The 17119-nt window shown below is 38.7% G+C and overlaps 5 protein-coding genes across 5 annotated transcripts; 2 read left to right on the top strand and 3 right to left on the bottom strand.

Annotated features, from left to right (window-relative positions):
• Nucleotides 1–132: 132 nt before the first annotated feature.
• On the bottom strand, nucleotides 133–825 carry LOC110853586. Its single transcript, XM_022101872.2, has 3 exons — nucleotides 653–825; nucleotides 358–572; nucleotides 133–272 (listed from the first exon to the last, which is right to left on the bottom strand). The coding sequence occupies exons 1-3, from the start codon at nucleotides 759–761 to the stop codon at nucleotides 255–257; spliced, it is 342 nt and encodes a 113-aa protein (XP_021957564.1). The 5' UTR covers nucleotides 762–825; the 3' UTR covers nucleotides 133–254.
• A 1905-nt stretch (nucleotides 826–2730) lies between these two features.
• Nucleotides 2731–6352, bottom strand: LOC118436481. Its single transcript, XM_035854652.1, has 4 exons — nucleotides 6015–6352; nucleotides 3701–5132; nucleotides 3431–3564; nucleotides 2731–3310 (listed from the first exon to the last, which is right to left on the bottom strand). The coding sequence occupies exons 1-4, from the start codon at nucleotides 6228–6230 to the stop codon at nucleotides 3197–3199; spliced, it is 1896 nt and encodes a 631-aa protein (XP_035710545.1). The 5' UTR covers nucleotides 6231–6352; the 3' UTR covers nucleotides 2731–3196.
• A 3185-nt stretch (nucleotides 6353–9537) lies between these two features.
• LOC110853644 lies at nucleotides 9538–11307 on the top strand. Its single transcript, XM_022101949.2, has 5 exons — nucleotides 9538–9790; nucleotides 9855–10382; nucleotides 10460–10584; nucleotides 10659–10957; nucleotides 11034–11307. The coding sequence occupies exons 1-5, from the start codon at nucleotides 9682–9684 to the stop codon at nucleotides 11125–11127; spliced, it is 1155 nt and encodes a 384-aa protein (XP_021957641.1). The 5' UTR covers nucleotides 9538–9681; the 3' UTR covers nucleotides 11128–11307.
• Nucleotides 11303–13486, bottom strand: LOC110853642 (cytochrome P450 9e2). The gene is made up of 4 exons (XM_022101947.2): nucleotides 13197–13486; nucleotides 12012–12954; nucleotides 11651–11902; nucleotides 11303–11566 (listed from the first exon to the last, which is right to left on the bottom strand). Exons 1-4 carry the CDS (start codon nucleotides 13407–13409, stop codon nucleotides 11400–11402), a joined length of 1575 nt encoding a protein of 524 aa, XP_021957639.1. The 5' UTR covers nucleotides 13410–13486; the 3' UTR covers nucleotides 11303–11399.
• Nucleotides 13487–14110: 624 nt separating this feature from the next.
• On the top strand, nucleotides 14111–16738 carry LOC118436479. Its single transcript, XM_035854649.1, has 2 exons — nucleotides 14111–16011; nucleotides 16177–16738. Exons 1-2 carry the CDS (start codon nucleotides 14396–14398, stop codon nucleotides 16409–16411), a joined length of 1851 nt encoding a protein of 616 aa, XP_035710542.1. The 5' UTR covers nucleotides 14111–14395; the 3' UTR covers nucleotides 16412–16738.
• Nucleotides 16739–17119: the final 381 nt, after the last annotated feature.

Raw genomic sequence — 17119 nt, 5'->3', positions numbered from 1 at the left:
GTCTCATTTACTAACTTATGAAAATAAATTATAACAAAAAATAAAAATGTAGTGCATTTTCTCGTGTTTTCAAAAAGTAATATATAATATTATGAATATATTTTAGTTTTCATAATTTGGTATTGTTTCTGGTTGATGTTACAGAGAATTTTAGGGGTTTACAATTGAGAATTTTGAATGAGAGAGATGAATTTTTCATGAAAATCGGTAATTTTGTGGCGCATAGCGTCGTCGCGTTGTGGGAGGATTGTCTATTACTTGATTCTCGAGTTCTGTACATCAAATTTCATAAAAATTTATAAATGCAGATTCTTAAAAAAGTGTAATAGCAAGTGTATTAGCAAGAGCAAGGGTCACCTTGAGGTATAGCTTTTCTAATACCAACTCTCCAAACCTCGGATGTTGATTTTGGACAGGGAATAATTTTATGTTTCCGGAACATTCGTCCATCCCAACGACATGATGATACGTTCGAGTCTGGGAAAGATGTGGAAATCCTGCTGGATTCTGAGTTCTGGACCTGTATCGTGACGACAAAGCCTCAACTACTGTGTCCTTCTGCGTGCTGGACACTGAACACATCGAAAATAAGTCAATTAATTTTTACTAATTTCAGTAATTTCTTACATTGTGTATTATAAATTAGTCTAACCAGAGAATGGAGAGACGACTCTGAGCAGGCTTATTTCGCCACCAGCGACATTGTACGGGGCACGAAGGTCATAACCTCGTGGGGCGGAATAGGCTCCATTGAAACTCATTATTAATTCGTGTGCTAATTATTTAGTCCCGCTTATTTTCGATTTAACTACTAATTAGATAACCCCTAAAATTATGATATGTTACATTTATTAGACGAAATGTTTAGCCACTCTAATCGAATTAAATTGAAATATTTGAATGTTTCCATGAATATTTCATAACGTTTTTTGGGGGGGAGGGGGGATTGACCACTCTCCTGTTCTACGTCTATTATATGACTGAAAGTCTTGCTTTGCAGATGGTGCCATTTATTAAATAAATATCAAATTATGATAATATGACGCTTGATGACAACTGACAACGAAACTAAGGCCATCATGACACTCCTCGTTGTTAGACGTGCTCTGTCCCACCGTTGGGGACAGGGTACGTGCAGATTTATTATTTTCTCATCCACCGACCCCCTTGTAACGACTCATGATCGGTGGAAGCGTGGTGACAGAGGGACAATGTCGTCCCCACTATTATTCGATGTTCTCATTATCTGCCCATGTTATATAAACCCATAATTGTGGGTGTCTTTCTATTAATAAATAGATGTGTCATCCGATGGGCGACCACTGTCAACCGCGTACAATGGGAACAATATACTACTTAAAAATAGCAAAATTAGCACGTTAACGTAGAACTTGACTCATCGTCAAAGCCAACCCATTTTAAAAATCATTTATTGGCCTGGGAATTTATGTATTTAAAAATTCTGGACGGCAAATTAATAGATCAAGTCGTTTCCAATTAAAAAACCTACAGTGCAGACTCCATATAGCCCGAGTCAGGGACATAGTCCCTGACTCAATAAGTCCGAGCCCGCTTCTAATTTTTTTCCGAATTGACCGACATAATAGCACAAACTTCCGCGTTGTGGATGGTCAAAAGTTTGTTAGATAGTTTCTACCATTTGGTACCAAATTTTTGAATTAGTTACAAATCATGTTCCTTGACCACCATCACCAGTGGGCTTCTTTAACATCCTGAAGTTCTAAGCTGTATGCATGTGCTACCCAGCAGTGGTTTTCACTTTTTCAGCCTCCATATCAAATTTCAGCTCGATATAACGATTTTGAAAAATCGGTATGGGTCACCCCATAGGGTCGCTCCAGATAACAATTTTACCAATATCATATCACATTCTTTCATTAAAACCCATAAGCAACCTCTCCACCAAATTTCAGTTCGATATGATGATTTTTAAAAATCGGTATGGGTCATCCCCTAGGGTCACTCAAGCTAAAAAATTTTCCAACTAGAAGTCATTTTTATCTCGTAGGAGCCATTAGCAACCTCTGTACAAAATTTCAGCTCTCTATAGCAATTTTGAAATTTTGGTGCATAATACCCCATCCACTCCGATGACCCCCACCGGTCAACCACTGGACCGATTTCGCCCATCTTCGAACTCGTTTCCTAACTTTGTCCAATATGCATATGGTAAAAATTTCAAGTCAATCGGTTCAGCCGTTTTGGCTCTATCGTGCCGGACAGACAGACAGACAGACGGACGGACGGACGGACATGACGGTTCCATAAGCCCTGACTCGGGCTAAAAATATACGCTCCAGATTTTTACAGGTTTTGAAGGGAGAGATCAGAATTTTAAAAGATTAAATCCCAGAGCTGAGAAATGATTAAAAATGCATTAATTTTATTTTGACGATTTTGGGATGCGTTAATTCATGGAAATATATCTAATGGAATGTCATACATATGTACATATAAGGGAATGTAGTATGCAGATGCAAATGTAATGGTGTTTATATATTTAGATAAGATTTGTATTTGTAAAATGTACTTTATATTTTCGTAATTTTATGCCTTTGAGTAGTTAATGCATGACATTTACGTAATTCTTTTTTGAAGTAATGGAAGTTATGCGTATGTAATTGATGCGATGTGTGAAATGTAAGAGTTGTTTAAAACTTTCAAAACTTACAAGTTTATTCTTCAGAGATTGCCACTAAATATTTACAATGTCAAAATATACAAGATAGGTACAAAATTCCTAACCTATGAAATTAATATGTAATATGGTTAACAATTTAATTATAGCGGACATAAGTCAAAAAATAAAAATATGTACGAAAAAAATAATTCGATTTTCACGAAATGTATACAAAGATGTCAAAACAGATACTATCTGTTTGGACATCTTTGGAATTTTGGATAGGAATTTTGCATATATTTTGCATATCTGTCGGATATGCAAAATATGTACAAAATTCCTAACCATGAAACCAACATGTTTGATAATTCAATTGTAGCGTAAGTCAAAAAATAAAAACAAAAACGAATGCGATAAGAATAATACGTAACGAATAAACTTCCAAAACTACTTATCACAAGCAAGAGATTCCTCGATTATCAAAATCTACTCAAATTCTCCATCCAAAATTACATTATTGTTATTGTAGACGCCAAAAAACTAATAACGAATTAATTAATACTCGAAATGACTAAAATTTGAATAAGGCATCAAACTCTCGCTAATTTTCCACTGGGCCAATTTGTCATCTAAGAGCTGGCGACACATTTCCGTCTCTTCGAGGTCCTCCTGAAATAGTCAGATAAAAATATACAAAAATTTAAATTTATTTGTACTCTTTACAAACTTCTTCGCTGTCTTCTGACAAGAAATGATCTCAGAAATCAAAATAAATACTCAAATACTCACCCCAATGCAAAATCCGGTGAGGTTAAGGACGCTCAAGGACCTGGTGCATAACATCCCTTTCACAATGTAAAGTGGTAAGTTGAATCTGGACATCGGTGGCATGTCATCCAAAACAAAGTCGACCCGTTGCAGTTCTGTAATTTAGAGAAATAAATAAATTTCCAATTAAAAATTATTCCCATTTTTTTTCTCTTTTAAATTTCTCAATTAAATTCAAAAGGTTTAATACTAATGTCAATATTTATATGTAAATAATAGAAATTAACTTACCCGAAAATTTGGGCAAATAATTCACCAATGCTGAATGAAATGAAGCCGCAACCCTCTCGGATCTGAGTTCAGCACACTGTTGAAATTTGATCTTGAGCTCCTTGATCTTGGATTTGGCCAAAGTGTCTAAAACTTGACCCACGTACACGTTGTGATACGCGAAACTGATTGTGAGCTCCAACTCTTCCACATTTGGAAACATTTTTAACAGTTTTTCCATCGAGGACAGATTTTCATACGAGGGAACGAAGACGACATCAAGAACGACCTTCTTGACATGGACGTTGGCATAATTCGGCGTAATCTTCCCCCTCTTGTAACTGCTCGGACTGAACATGGTCCCCCATACGGTAAGCTGTGGACACAGCATCATATCTGCCAAGGAGACTTGATAGTCGCGAATCATCACCTCCAAATTTGGCAACCTTTGCAGAAAATCTTCACCCCCAAGTCGCAAGCCTTCATAATTCTGATGCTGCAAGACCTTGAGTTTGGGCATAAGGGGGAAATCCATCGTAAATCCCTCCTCATACCTCGCCATTCTCCCCTGCAACCCAAATTTCCCCCGTTTGTCGCCAAACATGACAAACTTTTGCAGCGTTGGGCTCAACTTTTCTAAAAACTGGACAAATTCGGTCTGCACTTGGGCCGAGATGAGGGTATTGACCTTGAGCGAGGCGAGTCTGGGGAAGGTCATGGAGTTCAAAATATTCATCGCCACCTTGTCGAGTGGTCCACCGCTGAGGGAGAAGCTGGTCAGTTGGCCCGAAATCTGGGAATCTCTCAACGTCATGAGGAAGTACATGAAGGTTTCACCCCCACAGAGGCAGTCGGTGTCGAGGGTGGTCGCGTTGGGGGCAATGGCGAGGAGGGATTTCAAAACGGCCATGCAGTTCAGGGCACGTCTTGGTCGGATGAGGGAGTTCCCTTCAAAGGAAATGGTCAAGTGGCGGATGGAAGGAGAGGTGAAAGTCAATCGGGATTCGATTTCAGGGTCGAGGTAGTCGAGATTTTGGAGGTGGGTCAGGTTCAAGTGGATCAAGGAGGGGCAGTCGCGACCCACAAGGTGCGACACGACGGAGAAGAAATGGTTCGTGCCGAGGGAATTGGCCGGGTCTTGGTGGGCGTAGGCTTGCAGGGTGAGGGAGGTGAGGGAATGACCGAAGGTGGAGAAGAAACTGGACGCTCTTTCGGACAGGAAGGGGGTCGAGGTGTGGTGGAGGTTGTAGGTCAGGCTGGCCATGGGCAAGGTGTCGGTGGGGGTGAGGGTTGAAAGGAAGGCGTGACTCCGGTCGTCGTGGAGGGGGCCTTCGAGGTGGATCTTGGAGCGAGATCGGAGCAGGGGGGTGGCCATGACGGACCAGAGGGAGGATACTTGGCTGCAGGCTTTCAGGGAGGCGTGGTCCAAGTGGGGGAAAATGACTTCAAGGACCTTCGAAGATATAAATTGGAGGATATTAGTCATTTCATAATTACATTATAGTTACCTAATTCATAAAACTCGCACAATATTGTGAGCACGAGTATTGTATAAAAATATTGAGCAAGTTATTCCATTAAAGTAAAATTAAATATTTGAGAAAATTTAATACTCATAATTTAATTGTGTATATAAGTAGTTGTCTCAATACTCCTCTTTTTTACATTTTACAGCGATAAACCATTACATTATTACGAATTGGATGATTTTATATAAGTACAAATCACCATTGGATGTCTCAATCTACCTCACATTTACCCAGATTTTTTATTACCAATAACTCAACTTTTAACAAATCAGAAACGCCTTCTTACATATACAACCAACAAAATACTTATGAAACTTTAAGTTGAATAATTCCATCAAAATCTCGTATTTTTTAGACAACCATTTCAATTCAATTATCAAATTTTATAATCCAACATAAACAAATCATGCAAATACATGTTCAACAACTGTAATTCAATATTGTGATATTCAACAACTATTTTAAAATATTTGCCCAGAGAAACAAATAGCATTTGCATGGAATACTTATAGGATTTATGAATCACTACTTTGTTAAATATGTACACACCACGTACATAGTATGCACGTGGTTGGTCTGTTCTGTATGCACTGCATACAGAACAGGCCAACCTTTCTAATTTGAGAATTTTTAAAATATATGTACTGCCAAATGTGGCAAACAAATCTGACTCAATTTCAGCAATTATTATTATCAGGGAATATGAGACGGCGTAAACAATCTCATCATGAAATATTTTTTGTACTATAAAATCTCAACGTACATGTATGCAAATTAATTACTGAAACCCAGATTAAATTACTCACATTCGCAATCAGGAGTGGATTAGTTTGTCGCCAGCTTGTCGTCTCCTCTTCGGCGTCTACGACGAAGGGTTGTTCGCCTTGCAGGATTTGTGGCGAAGTCTTCTCCATCCTTTGGGACAACGATTCACGATAATATTCGTTGAAACTGGTTGCCTGGTTGGTCTTCTTGGCGTGGATGCTACGTCTCGGGACAATATCGTAACCAATCTCCATCATGGACACTCAATTGTTCTTTAACTTCTTCCGTTTAATGGGGGCAGATTTCTTGTCAGGTTTTACGTCTTGGTTGGAACGTGGATTGATTTTGAAGCTTGCTTACTGGACGAGGACGAAATTGCGAATGAGGACTGATTGTCGAATACTGGGCTTTTTATTTACTGGAGGCAGTTAAGGATTAGTTAAATGTGGTGGAAAGTAGCAAGTAAGCAGTCAAATTCATAGCAGGCCATGCAAAGTGAAGGGTCACTTGTTCGCGGAGTCGGGTAGCGCGATACCTGAGGAAGGGTTAGTTTGCAGGTACCGAAATAGGTTTCTTTGTAAATTGGGTGGGATTAATATTTCCAGACCTTCCAGCACATACTATTCTGAAAAATATTGGAGGAAAAATATTCCAATGCTTTCATAAGGCGCAAGTAACTCAATATTTTTGACCGGTGGTTGATACCAAACCGCACATTTCTGGAAATTTTAGCCTTTCTAATTCTTGACGGGTTTTGTTCACAAATAAGTAGGAAATATCTATGAATATAAAGGTGAAGGGTCACTTGTTGGCCAAATCGGGTGTACCTGAGGAAGGGTTAGTTTTCCTTGCTGAAATAAGTTTCTTGGTAAAGTAAGATTAATATTTCCAGAACTTACTATTCTGAAGAATATTGGAAAAAAATGTTTTCATAAGGCGCAAGTAACTCAATATTTTTTGACGGGTCGTTGATAACAAACCGCACATTTCTGGAAGTTGTCACCTTTCTAATTACTGGAGGATATTGTTCACAAAAGCCTATGAATATAAAATGCTAACGAATTCTTCGAACTATTGTGGAAAATATGATAAAACTTGACATCGATTTGGCAACTTGTCTAAAGTGGATTTAAATACAACCAAAAGTATCGACATTATGATATGATATGAATAATTATTTCTATGTATCTATTTAAAAAAACTACTAAATACATGCAACTGTTTCAATGTAAAATTTGCAAAGTGAAGGGTCGCTTGGTCGGGGAGTAGGGTAGCCACGGTGTACCTGAGGAAGGGGTAGTTTTCCTCGTGGCCGGTACCGAAATAAGTTTCTTGGTAAATTGTATGGGATTAATATTTCCTTCCAGAACGTGCATTCTGAGGAATATCGGAGGAAATATTTTCCATTGTTTTTCTAAAGGGAAGTTTCTTAGTAAATAGGGATTAATATTTCCAGAACTTCCATAATACTATTCTCAGGAATATTGAGGAGGAAAAATATTCCAATGTTTTCATAAGTAACTCAATATTTTTAACCTGTCGTTGATACCAGAACCAGATCCTACATTTCTCCAAAATTTTCACCTTTCTAATTCTTGAAGGATACACATTATTCACAAATAATATTATAAATAAGTGGAGAATATTTATGAATGGAAAATGTTAACGGATTTATTCCTAGGATTATTATGGAAAATATGATAAAACTTGACATCAATTTGGCAACTTGTCTACTTTGGATTTAGATACAAGTTGTATCATACAACCAAAAGTTTGGGCATTATGATATGATATGAATAATTATTTCTACCTGTCTATTCAAAAAACTATATACTAAACACATGCAACTTTTAAAATGTAAAATATGCTAAATTCTACTAAATTTAATTGACTATAATAAACTCTGTATGACCCATCCCGTCTAGCCAGTCCTCCCCCACGATTTGGAACTGAATCAGAATAAATATTTGTAAAATTTGTGAATTCCAAATACTTGAAAAACTGTCTGGTCGGGATTTCTCATGCTTATGAATCAACCGACAGGTCGTTCCGACTTTTGCAGACAATTTTTAAAAGTACATGAAAATATTCGTTTAGGAAAATTCACAATATAATCTCATATCATGCACTTAAGTTTAACTAATAATTTTGCATAATATATATTTTTTATGACTTTCAGATATTCCTGAATCATAAAGTCAAAAATTTATAGAATCGAAATTTCCAGAACCAATCATCCTGAATTTTGCACCTTGGTAAACTTTCTTCACATGCATGTGCATCTTGTCGACGAATCGAAACATTTTATTGCATTTAATTTCCGGGAGGTAAAAAACGATTTGTCTCAAATCTCAATAGTGAAATACAAATTAAGACATTTTATTACTCTAAACTTCTCACTTTTGACGTAAATGGTTTACAAATTCTCATTTTGCCTCAAATTATTACTTTCCTCGCACAATTTCGTCGTAATTCTAATCGAAAATAGTCTGTATATCTTCATCACTTTTCACCCCCACTTCCGGTTGCCAGTCAATCTCGTCCTCCTCCTCATCTCGTGAGGATGGCAGCACCCCGTCCCCTCCGGCCGGACGATACGGACAGCTTTTGACATGGTTCAACTGGACAAAGTTAAATTGCTGTTCGTCAATTGACTGGTGATAAAAGTAGTTGAAATTCGACACGATTACGGGAACAGGGAGAGCAATTGTTAGCACACCCGTGATCGCGCAGAGAGGGTTGTTGGTAGATTGGGGGACCTTGTTGAATAACGGTCATGTGACGACCCGAATTGCCGGAGTCTAAAAGAGTAAAACGAGAAAGTCAAAGAATTCACTAAAACTTAGGGCGAATTAACTAAAAAATCAAAAAATTTTAAATGACCTTTGCAGCACGAGCAGCAAAGTGCCACGCACGCCGCACACAGGGAACATTCGATTAAATCATCCAAATCCAGACACATTTTGATACGATTTAACTTTCACTTCCGGTAAAAATTGAGAAACTTTGACGCCTATAACAGCAATTTATTTAACAAGAAACGAAACGAGACAATATTCCAGCTTGTTTTTTTCACTTTATGTAGCGGACTCGCCTTCCTCAATTATATTCTCAATTAGGCAAATATTAAACATACTTCAACCATGTAAAGTTTAGTTAACAAAATAATAAATAAATTATTAGACGCTTTATCATTTTATATTTCTGAAAACAAATTCGAATACATTCAATTTTCATAGTTCTGACAATTCATGGGACCTATGCAATTTGCCATTTATTTCCTGTAACTCTATTGTTCAGAACAATTTCTTCTTATCATCATTACAGTGATGACGAATCTGACAATGTACAAAATCATTTGTGATGTAAAACTAAAAATATAAAGCTTTCTCGATGAAATGAGTCATGATTGTGCCCGTTCCCTACTTTCATGCATACCATATTTTTATTTATTTTTATCACGACAAGCTTATCGTAATCACCTTGTTAATATGATATCACAGCGGAAACACATTATCTCCCTCCCATTCCATTCTATACCACTTACCTATGTTATACGGTATCTCGCTGTGGTGTGTAAACATGAAAATAAGTCATTAGTAAATGTTTGGCAAACCAGGTTGAGCAATGAAAGAATCATGAAATCATCTCTAAAATCGAGTAAAAACTTAAGAATTCAAAGCCGCTGACACAATTTTGTAAAAAAAAATGTCATCATCATCACCACCAGTTCGTCCCCCACGAAGGACCCCGCAACCTTCCAGACCAGTGACGCGTAATGTGTCCATACTTTCGAAAAGGAATACCAAATCGCTATGTAAGTGCAAAATGGAAATATTTAAAATATACACTTGATTTAAACCATATGGTAATAATTTCAGGGAAAATGATCCGCTCCATGATCATTCCAACTCGACTCGTCACAGCTTTTGCGTCCTGTGGGGGTGGTGGCAATTCTGTCGCTGCGAGGAGAAAGCGGCGACTTGACCGGGCTATGAAAAATGGAGGGCAAGCACCTCTGGAACGGCGAATAATTAGTAGTCCTCCAGTCGAAGCGTTGGCAAATCTAAGTTTGGCAGAAGAGGTTGTGGAACCTGAGAGTCAAATTCAGACTCAAACTGTCGAGGTCCAAATCGAGATCGTTCCCAACGCGGAGGCAACCACGACAGTAACATCTCCAACTGATGGGGACATCTCACTCGGAAATACCGGTTCGACTGCTGATACTGCTGACAATACCGTAGAATCAGTACAACCACCACCACCACCCCCACCAGAAGAGATAATAGTGCGACTACGGGAGAAAAAAGATTCTGCTACTGATCGCAGTTCAATTGTTGACGCAGACAAATTTCACGGCTGGCGGAAATCGTCGATTGACGTGAATACCGAGCCACCATTAACTTTGAGTATGAGTTATTTTTCAAATTAAAAGTGTCAAAGTTGAAGATAAAATGGATTATAAAAATTATATATTCCTTCTCAGAATGGATCCCATCGGGCCTGCAGATTGGTGATCAAGTAATCTGGCTCTCTGAAACGCAACCGGAACGCGGTGTGGTGCGTTGGATTGGGAAAATTAGAAGCCAGTATTACGCAGGGGTTGAATTTGTAAGGGAATTGAGCTTATCTGTTGATAAGAATGGTTTACAATTTGCATAATCTCTTATTTCTTGACCTTGCAGGAACGAAGCATAGGGAACTCGTCTGGCCTTTATGGCTACGGAGGTGGACTGGTCGCCCGACTTTTCACGTGTGACCTAGGCCTAGGACGATTCATCCCGATCGATGAACTTGTCCTGCATTCAGACTTTCATGATAAGGGGATAAAGGCCGGCTTCATCTGCATAATTTGCCGTGACGACTTCCTCGAGCTGCCGGACGCCCAAGGGGACGAGGGTCACATGGTGGCGACAAAGTGTGGTCACTTGTATCACGAAACATGTCTCCAGAGTTGGTTTGCTTCGAAGAGTAGAAAGAAAACGTGAGTATTTTGCATCACTTTGTGCTTTGATTCGAGATTAATTATGACATTTGACCTGAATTTGATAAAATTTTAGAAATGGTGCGACTAATCCGGGCCAGCCCTGCCCCCATTGTCAGAGTCCAATCCAATACGAAGACATCATTCGACTTTTTCCTGCACAAGTTTAAAGCATGTAACATGACTTATTTTACTGGAATCTAAAATGAACTTGTAATGAAATAATTTTTCTACGATTATTTAAAGTTCTACATAAATGTATTATTTGTCCATTATTTCTAGATTTCCTAATTTATTACTCAATAATTTAATGTGGAACGAATAAAAAGACAAATTTTCTTCATACTCTAGATACATACCAACACAAGTATATTTTATTTAAAGTAAAACAAGATCTGTACTCAACAAGAATATTTTATTTAGAAAATGTCAACTCAATTAATTAATGATGAATTTTATTAAGAGCAAGAAACATTCCACCCTGCGGTTTGAGTGAGTTTTCATTCGTATATTTCATCGGGATCAACGTCTTCTTTGAAGGTTCAATTCTGAAATTGTGAACCAAATGAGAAATTGCGAGTTTCGCTTCTGTCAGAGCAAATCTCATCCCTGCAAAAATATTAAGATTGTTATTTTAAAGTAAATGACTATTTTTGCCAGCCGAATATTAATAATTCATTAATTTTAAATTACCGATGCAGTTTCTAGGTCCAGCGCCAAACGGGAGGTACGCATACTGGTTGATCTTGGCCTTATTCTCCATCGAAAATCTCTCCGGGTCAAATTTCTCAGGTTCTGGGAAATACTTTGCGTCCTGATGAAGTCCAGCGACAGGGATTTGAACGGCACATCCTTTCTTGAGGAGGTAGTCAGTCCCGGGTACTTGGTAATCTTGCGTCGCTGTTCTTTCCAGCAACCCCGCGGGTGGGTAGACTCGCAGCGTTTCTGCAACAAAAATATGTAGTGTGTTGTTTTGTAAATGCAGAAATGAGCACAATTTTTAGTCAATTATACATAGCTAAATATACGAAAATGATCAATGCCCTGTTCTCACCATTGATAACCATATCCAGATAAGTCATTTTGTGAATCGACTCGTAGCTAAATTCGCCACCGTTATCCTCCAACGTAGTTTCAATTTCCTTCCTCAACTTATCCTGGACATCTTGATTTAGCGCGAGAGCATACGCAGAGTAGAGCATAAGCGATTGCGTCGTATCGAATCCAGCCAGAACAAAGAGCACACAATTCGCCACGATCCCGGTGTCATCCAGCATGTTGCCGGTAGAAGCTTTGCCGACGCTCTTGATTTCGGCATCCTTCTCAAAAGTGGACAATTCACCCTCCTCCGCCTTCAACTTGTCCTCCCTCGCCTCCAACATCAACTGAATGAAATCGTTCCCTTTCTCATTCTTCTTTTGACGGTCATGAATCGAACCTTTTATCGCGAAAGAGAAAAAGCTTTGCATTTCCATGTTGAAAACAGATAACCCCAAGAATTCTGCCAACGGGGGGGCAAGCATGATGACCAATAGATTAAGCATCCCCTTCCCCCCGAAATTTAGTCTCAATTTGTCCCCCATCTTTTCAAATATGGAAGGTTCCCTCTGCTCAAATGCTTTTGAATCCATGGCACAAACGGCGGAGGCGATCACGTCCATGGCGAATTTTGAGTAGCCACTGGACAAGTCCATCTCATTATTTGTCCTCATTTCGTCCTCGACAAACTTGACCAGTTTTTTCCCACTTTGGTCAAATAGAGAGAAGAGACGCTTTATCTTGCCCGTTGTAAAGGTAGGACTCAACTTTGACCTTAGCAACTTCCATTGGTCGCCCCGCAGCGTAAGGAGCATTTTGGCGAAGAGATAGTCATTCTTCGGTATGTAGAATATCCCACGGTCGACAAAATGATCAAAGTCCTTTACCAGAACGGACTTTATGATCTCGGGATCGTAAACGAGGAGCTTCGTTATGCCAAACTCGGTCGAGCCGACGACCTGTGAGTAAACCATAAGCAGACTTTGATATCTGTATTATCATTCTGAGAAATAAGGAGTCACATATTTTAAAAGATGAATTTAGCCATTTTGCAAGATTTCACATAATACAAAAAAAATCACTTGAAAATTTCAAGTTTCAAATTTCGAGTCACAAGTCCAAACTTACTTAGTTTGTACCTCACGGTACAAATTTACATTCAATGGATTATAATGTAGGTTAAAAAATAACTTTTTACTACCTTCGGGTGCAGAGATTTTGCCTGTTTGTAAGCAAGCGTAAAACTATCGACGAAACCGATCCCGGTGAAGAAATTAAACATGAAGCTGTACGTGCCATTGCCGCGATAAGGGATTCCCTTGGACTCAAAGTGGCGTCGATTCTTCTGCTCGAGAAAGTAAAGGAGGGCGATTAGAAGGGCGAAGATGGCGAAAACTATGGCGAAAATACTCATTTTATTTGAGCAAAATAGTTCTGAACGATGTTTACGAAGGCGATGCTGTAACCAGACTGGATAGCAACAAATTCAGTCAGTAAGCGATCATAACCTTGTGAATGATGCAGTATAACCAGTACCGAAAAAAATGGTGATGTTGTTGATCATATTTGAGCGTGGGTTATGTCGTGTGTGAGTTCCATTGCTAATAGTAATTTGCTATTATGTAGACTGGACTGGACGATGCATGACAAGGGCAAAAAATTGTTTCTTTGCTTCGCTGCAAAATATTAGCATGTACACGTATGTTTCATCCATTCGACTTTTAGTCGACTTTAATTTTGTGCAGTGCGTTTTTGAGCAGATCATTTGGCAGATGTGACGTAATATTGCAAGACTATTACAAAGAACTAAGCCGAATCTTAACTGAAGTTTGCAGTTGATATTAGGCTTAATTCAACTATGTACGATGAGATAATTGTGTATGTATAATTATCTCATCCTGAAGATGATGATTTTAATTCAATTTCGTATTTTTTCTGCATCCTCCTAAAGGCAAAAAATATATCCTTGAAATCTATTGTGAGAATAAATTGTGAATATTCAAGTGCAGATTGGATGACTGGCCTCAGTTTTTACGTATTGTTGTGCACGTACAAATGTACAGATATAATAAGTATGCATGTACCTAACGACACTCTGCCAAATGACCGCATGAAGCATTCGCTCTCTCATAATGCTGGACAACTTTAATACACACATGAATGAACGCTTATCGTAAAGAGTCATTGGGTGCTCATCAATATTTAATAGTACTTCAATCTTCCATGAAAAATTTGCCTTTGTTGTGTAGAGTTACTTACAAAATCGTTTAATGAACTCTTCACGTGACAATAAAAAAGTGAACTTTGCTCTGAAGTCAGCATTTTGGTCACATACATAATGTCGCTCAAATTCCATTATTTAATCGACACAGAATAAAATTCACAAAATAAAATGGAACAATGTTAAAACGTAGTTGGAATAAGTTTATAATTTTTTCAATTTCTTTTCCGACTCTTATTGTAATTATACCAAGTTTACAGGGATCTTGCACAAATATTGTTTTGAATACGATTAATTCTTTTCTCATCACAGAGTTTTTAATCGTCGACAATAATTCTGATGAAATTCGACCCTGTGTTATATTCACCTTTAATTTCCACAATTTTACCAAACATACGAGCAGTTGCTCCCAGTTGGCATTCTTTCCACAGGACATTTACGACTTTGAGAAGATTGTCCCGTACATTGAATTATTCCCTCAAATTACTCACAATTCTCAAGCAATCGTCCTAATTTGGATTTCATCCCGACAAGAAAATGAATTCTGGAAGGAATTTTCTTCCCAGAATTTCAATACTTTCTCCGCTCCACTTGCAACAATTTTCTACCAAAACCATTCTCGTGACGTAAAATGTTCCCTATTTTGTCCCCTGTGCATCAATTATAACGAAAAAAACACCACCTTGCTAATCAGCAAGGAATTTAAAGATAAGCAAATCCACGTCACCTCTTTGCCCAATGTCACCTCATTGACCTCCGTGGCGAACTATATCCACCCAAAATTTAAATCCGACCCTAACCTGCGTCATGGTCACTTCCGTCCCGCGCACACGCCCGGATTTGGACGCGGGTTGCAATACTGGATCACAGAGAAAAGTGAGAAAGCTTTTTTCCGTGGCTGGGACTCCGCCGTGAACGAAATGTATCTCTGCTATGCCGCCACGCACTTCAACATTTCTCTCTTTTCGAACGATTCGTTCCAAGCGGTGGACGATTTTTTCGCCCATGATCGAAATCCCCATCTATTTCTCTGCGTTTCAAATTGCCTCATGCCCCTTGACCAAAAATCGTCCCAAGTCGTCTACACGACTGTCGACTCGTTCACCTTGAATTACTGCAAGGCTCGCACATCCGTCTCGGAAACGAACCCTTCCGGAATTCGTGGACTTTTGCGACCTTTCCGAAAGGAAGTTTGGATCTGTCTGGTCTTTATTGCGGGACTGGTGTCACTTTTATGTCGAAAAGTTGACGCAGGATTTAGCCTTTATTGGGCTATGCTAGGTCAACCTGTCGCCATCGGGTCAAACAGCAAAAAATGTCAACAAGCCTTACTTCAATGTTCTATTGGATTGTCCATCATAATATTGCAGACGTTCTACCTCGCCCTGTACACGAGTGGGGTCATCGTGCCCCCAGAATTTGGACGGATTTCGAACATCAAGCAATTGTTTCAAGAAGGTTTCAAACTAGGGCAGGATTGGGCTTGGGCGATCGACCCGTTCATTTCAAGACATGGATTTAGCAATGAAACACTGCCAACTTTTGACCTTGACCGATGCAATGACACGACCCAGGTCAATTCCCAGTCGCATCCTAAATGTTTGGGGAAGTTTGTGGGAGAATTGGCTCGAATTACGACGAAGCGCTATGTCCGCTGGGTGTATCCAAAGGTGTACGAGAAGTATCCGGTGGCGGGGTTGGCGTGCGATAGTGTCGAGGAGGACTGGGGGAGTGTCCAGAATTTTATGGTGATGCAGGGGCACTTGTCAGATGCAGTGTATGATGCGGCATTAAGGTGAGTGGCTTATATGCGGATTTGCTATAACTTTGTGTACCTTGAGGAATACAAATAGTACTCGAATTTTCGTTATAATGGTTGAAATGGTAGTCAATTTCATGCTAACATTTACTTTTCAGTGTTTAAAATTACTAAAAATATTTTCCATTTTTCTGCGAGTAGACTACAAGCCGGTGGATTTCAGAATCAGTGGGACTCAAATTATTTCATGGCCAGCTCTCGTGACACGGAATATTGGATGGAAGCGTGGGAAGAGAAAGCACGAGCGGTGAAAGGACTTTCTCTTCAAAGTCGGGTGATCCTGACGATATTTACAATATTTGGATGGTTGAGTCTAATTGAAATTGGTATCGTAATCCTGGAAATTTTTAGTAATTTTAAACAATATATCATTTAAAATATTAATTTTACATGGTTAAAATTCAAAGTTTATTAAAAACGCAACTATGATTCAGCATTTGCATCTTTCATATCAAATTGCATTCAAGTGCGAAATTGGAATACAAAATACCATGAAATTATGAAAATTAAATTTATTAACGTTAAAGATAATGTTGAGTTTCCGACGATGTAATTGTTAAAGGAGATGAGTTAAATGCCCAATTAAATAAACCGTCACAACGAATGTAACCAAGGGGTGAAAGAAGTGTGTTATCCGTATTTCAATTCAAATTGATGCATGTATGCAATTTGACCTTTAAATGACATTTCATGACCTTTTGACCTTGATGGGTGTGACCTACAGTGCCCATCTTCGAACTCGTCCTGTCCCTTGACGCTAGGAGTTTACGTTCAAAATTTCAAGTGTCTATGTCTTTTCGTTCAAAAGTTATCGGAGCTACGGACAGACAGACGGACGGACGGACAGACGGACATAACGATCTTATAAAGGGCTTTCACCCCTTAATAAATAATTGGTGCGTAGTTAATGCAATTTATATACGTTCCATCACAAGATAATTATGACTTTACACAAACTCCATGAATGACGAGCATTTATCAACACCATGAGTTTTCATTATCTGGCTCAAACAAATAATAAACTTTGCTTTGTCAGTTGATATAATTGGATTGTCAAAAGCAGGAAAAAGTTTAGGCTAAATTA

The sequence above is a fragment of the Folsomia candida genome, unplaced genomic scaffold, assembly GCF_002217175.1.
Source record: "Folsomia candida strain VU population unplaced genomic scaffold, ASM221717v1 Fcan01_Sc008, whole genome shotgun sequence".
Lineage (NCBI taxonomy): Eukaryota > Metazoa > Arthropoda > Collembola > Entomobryomorpha > Isotomidae > Folsomia > Folsomia candida.
The sequence above is the reverse complement of the archived record's forward strand: the minus strand, read 5'-3'. Positions and strand labels throughout refer to the sequence as shown.

Bases quoted from the DNA above. Each gene is read 5' to 3' on its own strand.
- LOC110853642 (XM_022101947.2), bottom strand. From the start codon at position 13,409: ATGAGTATTTTCGCCATAGTTTTCGCCATCTTCGCCCTTCTAATCGCC. The intron at 11,903-12,011 runs GTGAGAACAGGG...TTTTTGTTGCAG, and splicing joins TCTGGATATGGTTATCAATG to AAACGCTGCGAGTCTACCCA. The intron at 11,567-11,650 runs GTAATTTAAAAT...ATATTTTTGCAG, and splicing joins TGGACCTAGAAACTGCATCG to GGATGAGATTTGCTCTGACA.
- LOC118436481 (XM_035854652.1), bottom strand. From the start codon at position 6,230: ATGATGGAGATTGGTTACGATATTGTCCCGAGACGTAGCATCCACGCC. The intron at 3,565-3,700 runs GTAAGTTAATTT...TCTAAATTACAG, and splicing joins TTATTTGCCCAAATTTTCGG to AACTGCAACGGGTCGACTTT. The intron at 3,311-3,430 runs GTGAGTATTTGA...TGACTATTTCAG, and splicing joins TCACCGGATTTTGCATTGGG to GAGGACCTCGAAGAGACGGA.
- LOC118436479 (XM_035854649.1), top strand. From the start codon at position 14,396: ATGTTAAAACGTAGTTGGAATAAGTTTATAATTTTTTCAATTTCTTTT. The intron at 16,012-16,176 runs GTGAGTGGCTTA...TTCTGCGAGTAG, and splicing joins GTGTATGATGCGGCATTAAG to ACTACAAGCCGGTGGATTTC.
- LOC110853644 (XM_022101949.2), top strand. From the start codon at position 9,682: ATGTCATCATCATCACCACCAGTTCGTCCCCCACGAAGGACCCCGCAA. The intron at 9,791-9,854 runs GTAAGTGCAAAA...TAATAATTTCAG, and splicing joins AAGGAATACCAAATCGCTAT to GGAAAATGATCCGCTCCATG. The intron at 10,585-10,658 runs GTAAGGGAATTG...TTGACCTTGCAG, and splicing joins ATTACGCAGGGGTTGAATTT to GAACGAAGCATAGGGAACTC.
- LOC110853586 (XM_022101872.2), bottom strand. From the start codon at position 761: ATGAGTTTCAATGGAGCCTATTCCGCCCCACGAGGTTATGACCTTCGT. The intron at 573-652 runs GTTAGACTAATT...CGATGTGTTCAG, and splicing joins AGTCGTCTCTCCATTCTCTG to TGTCCAGCACGCAGAAGGAC.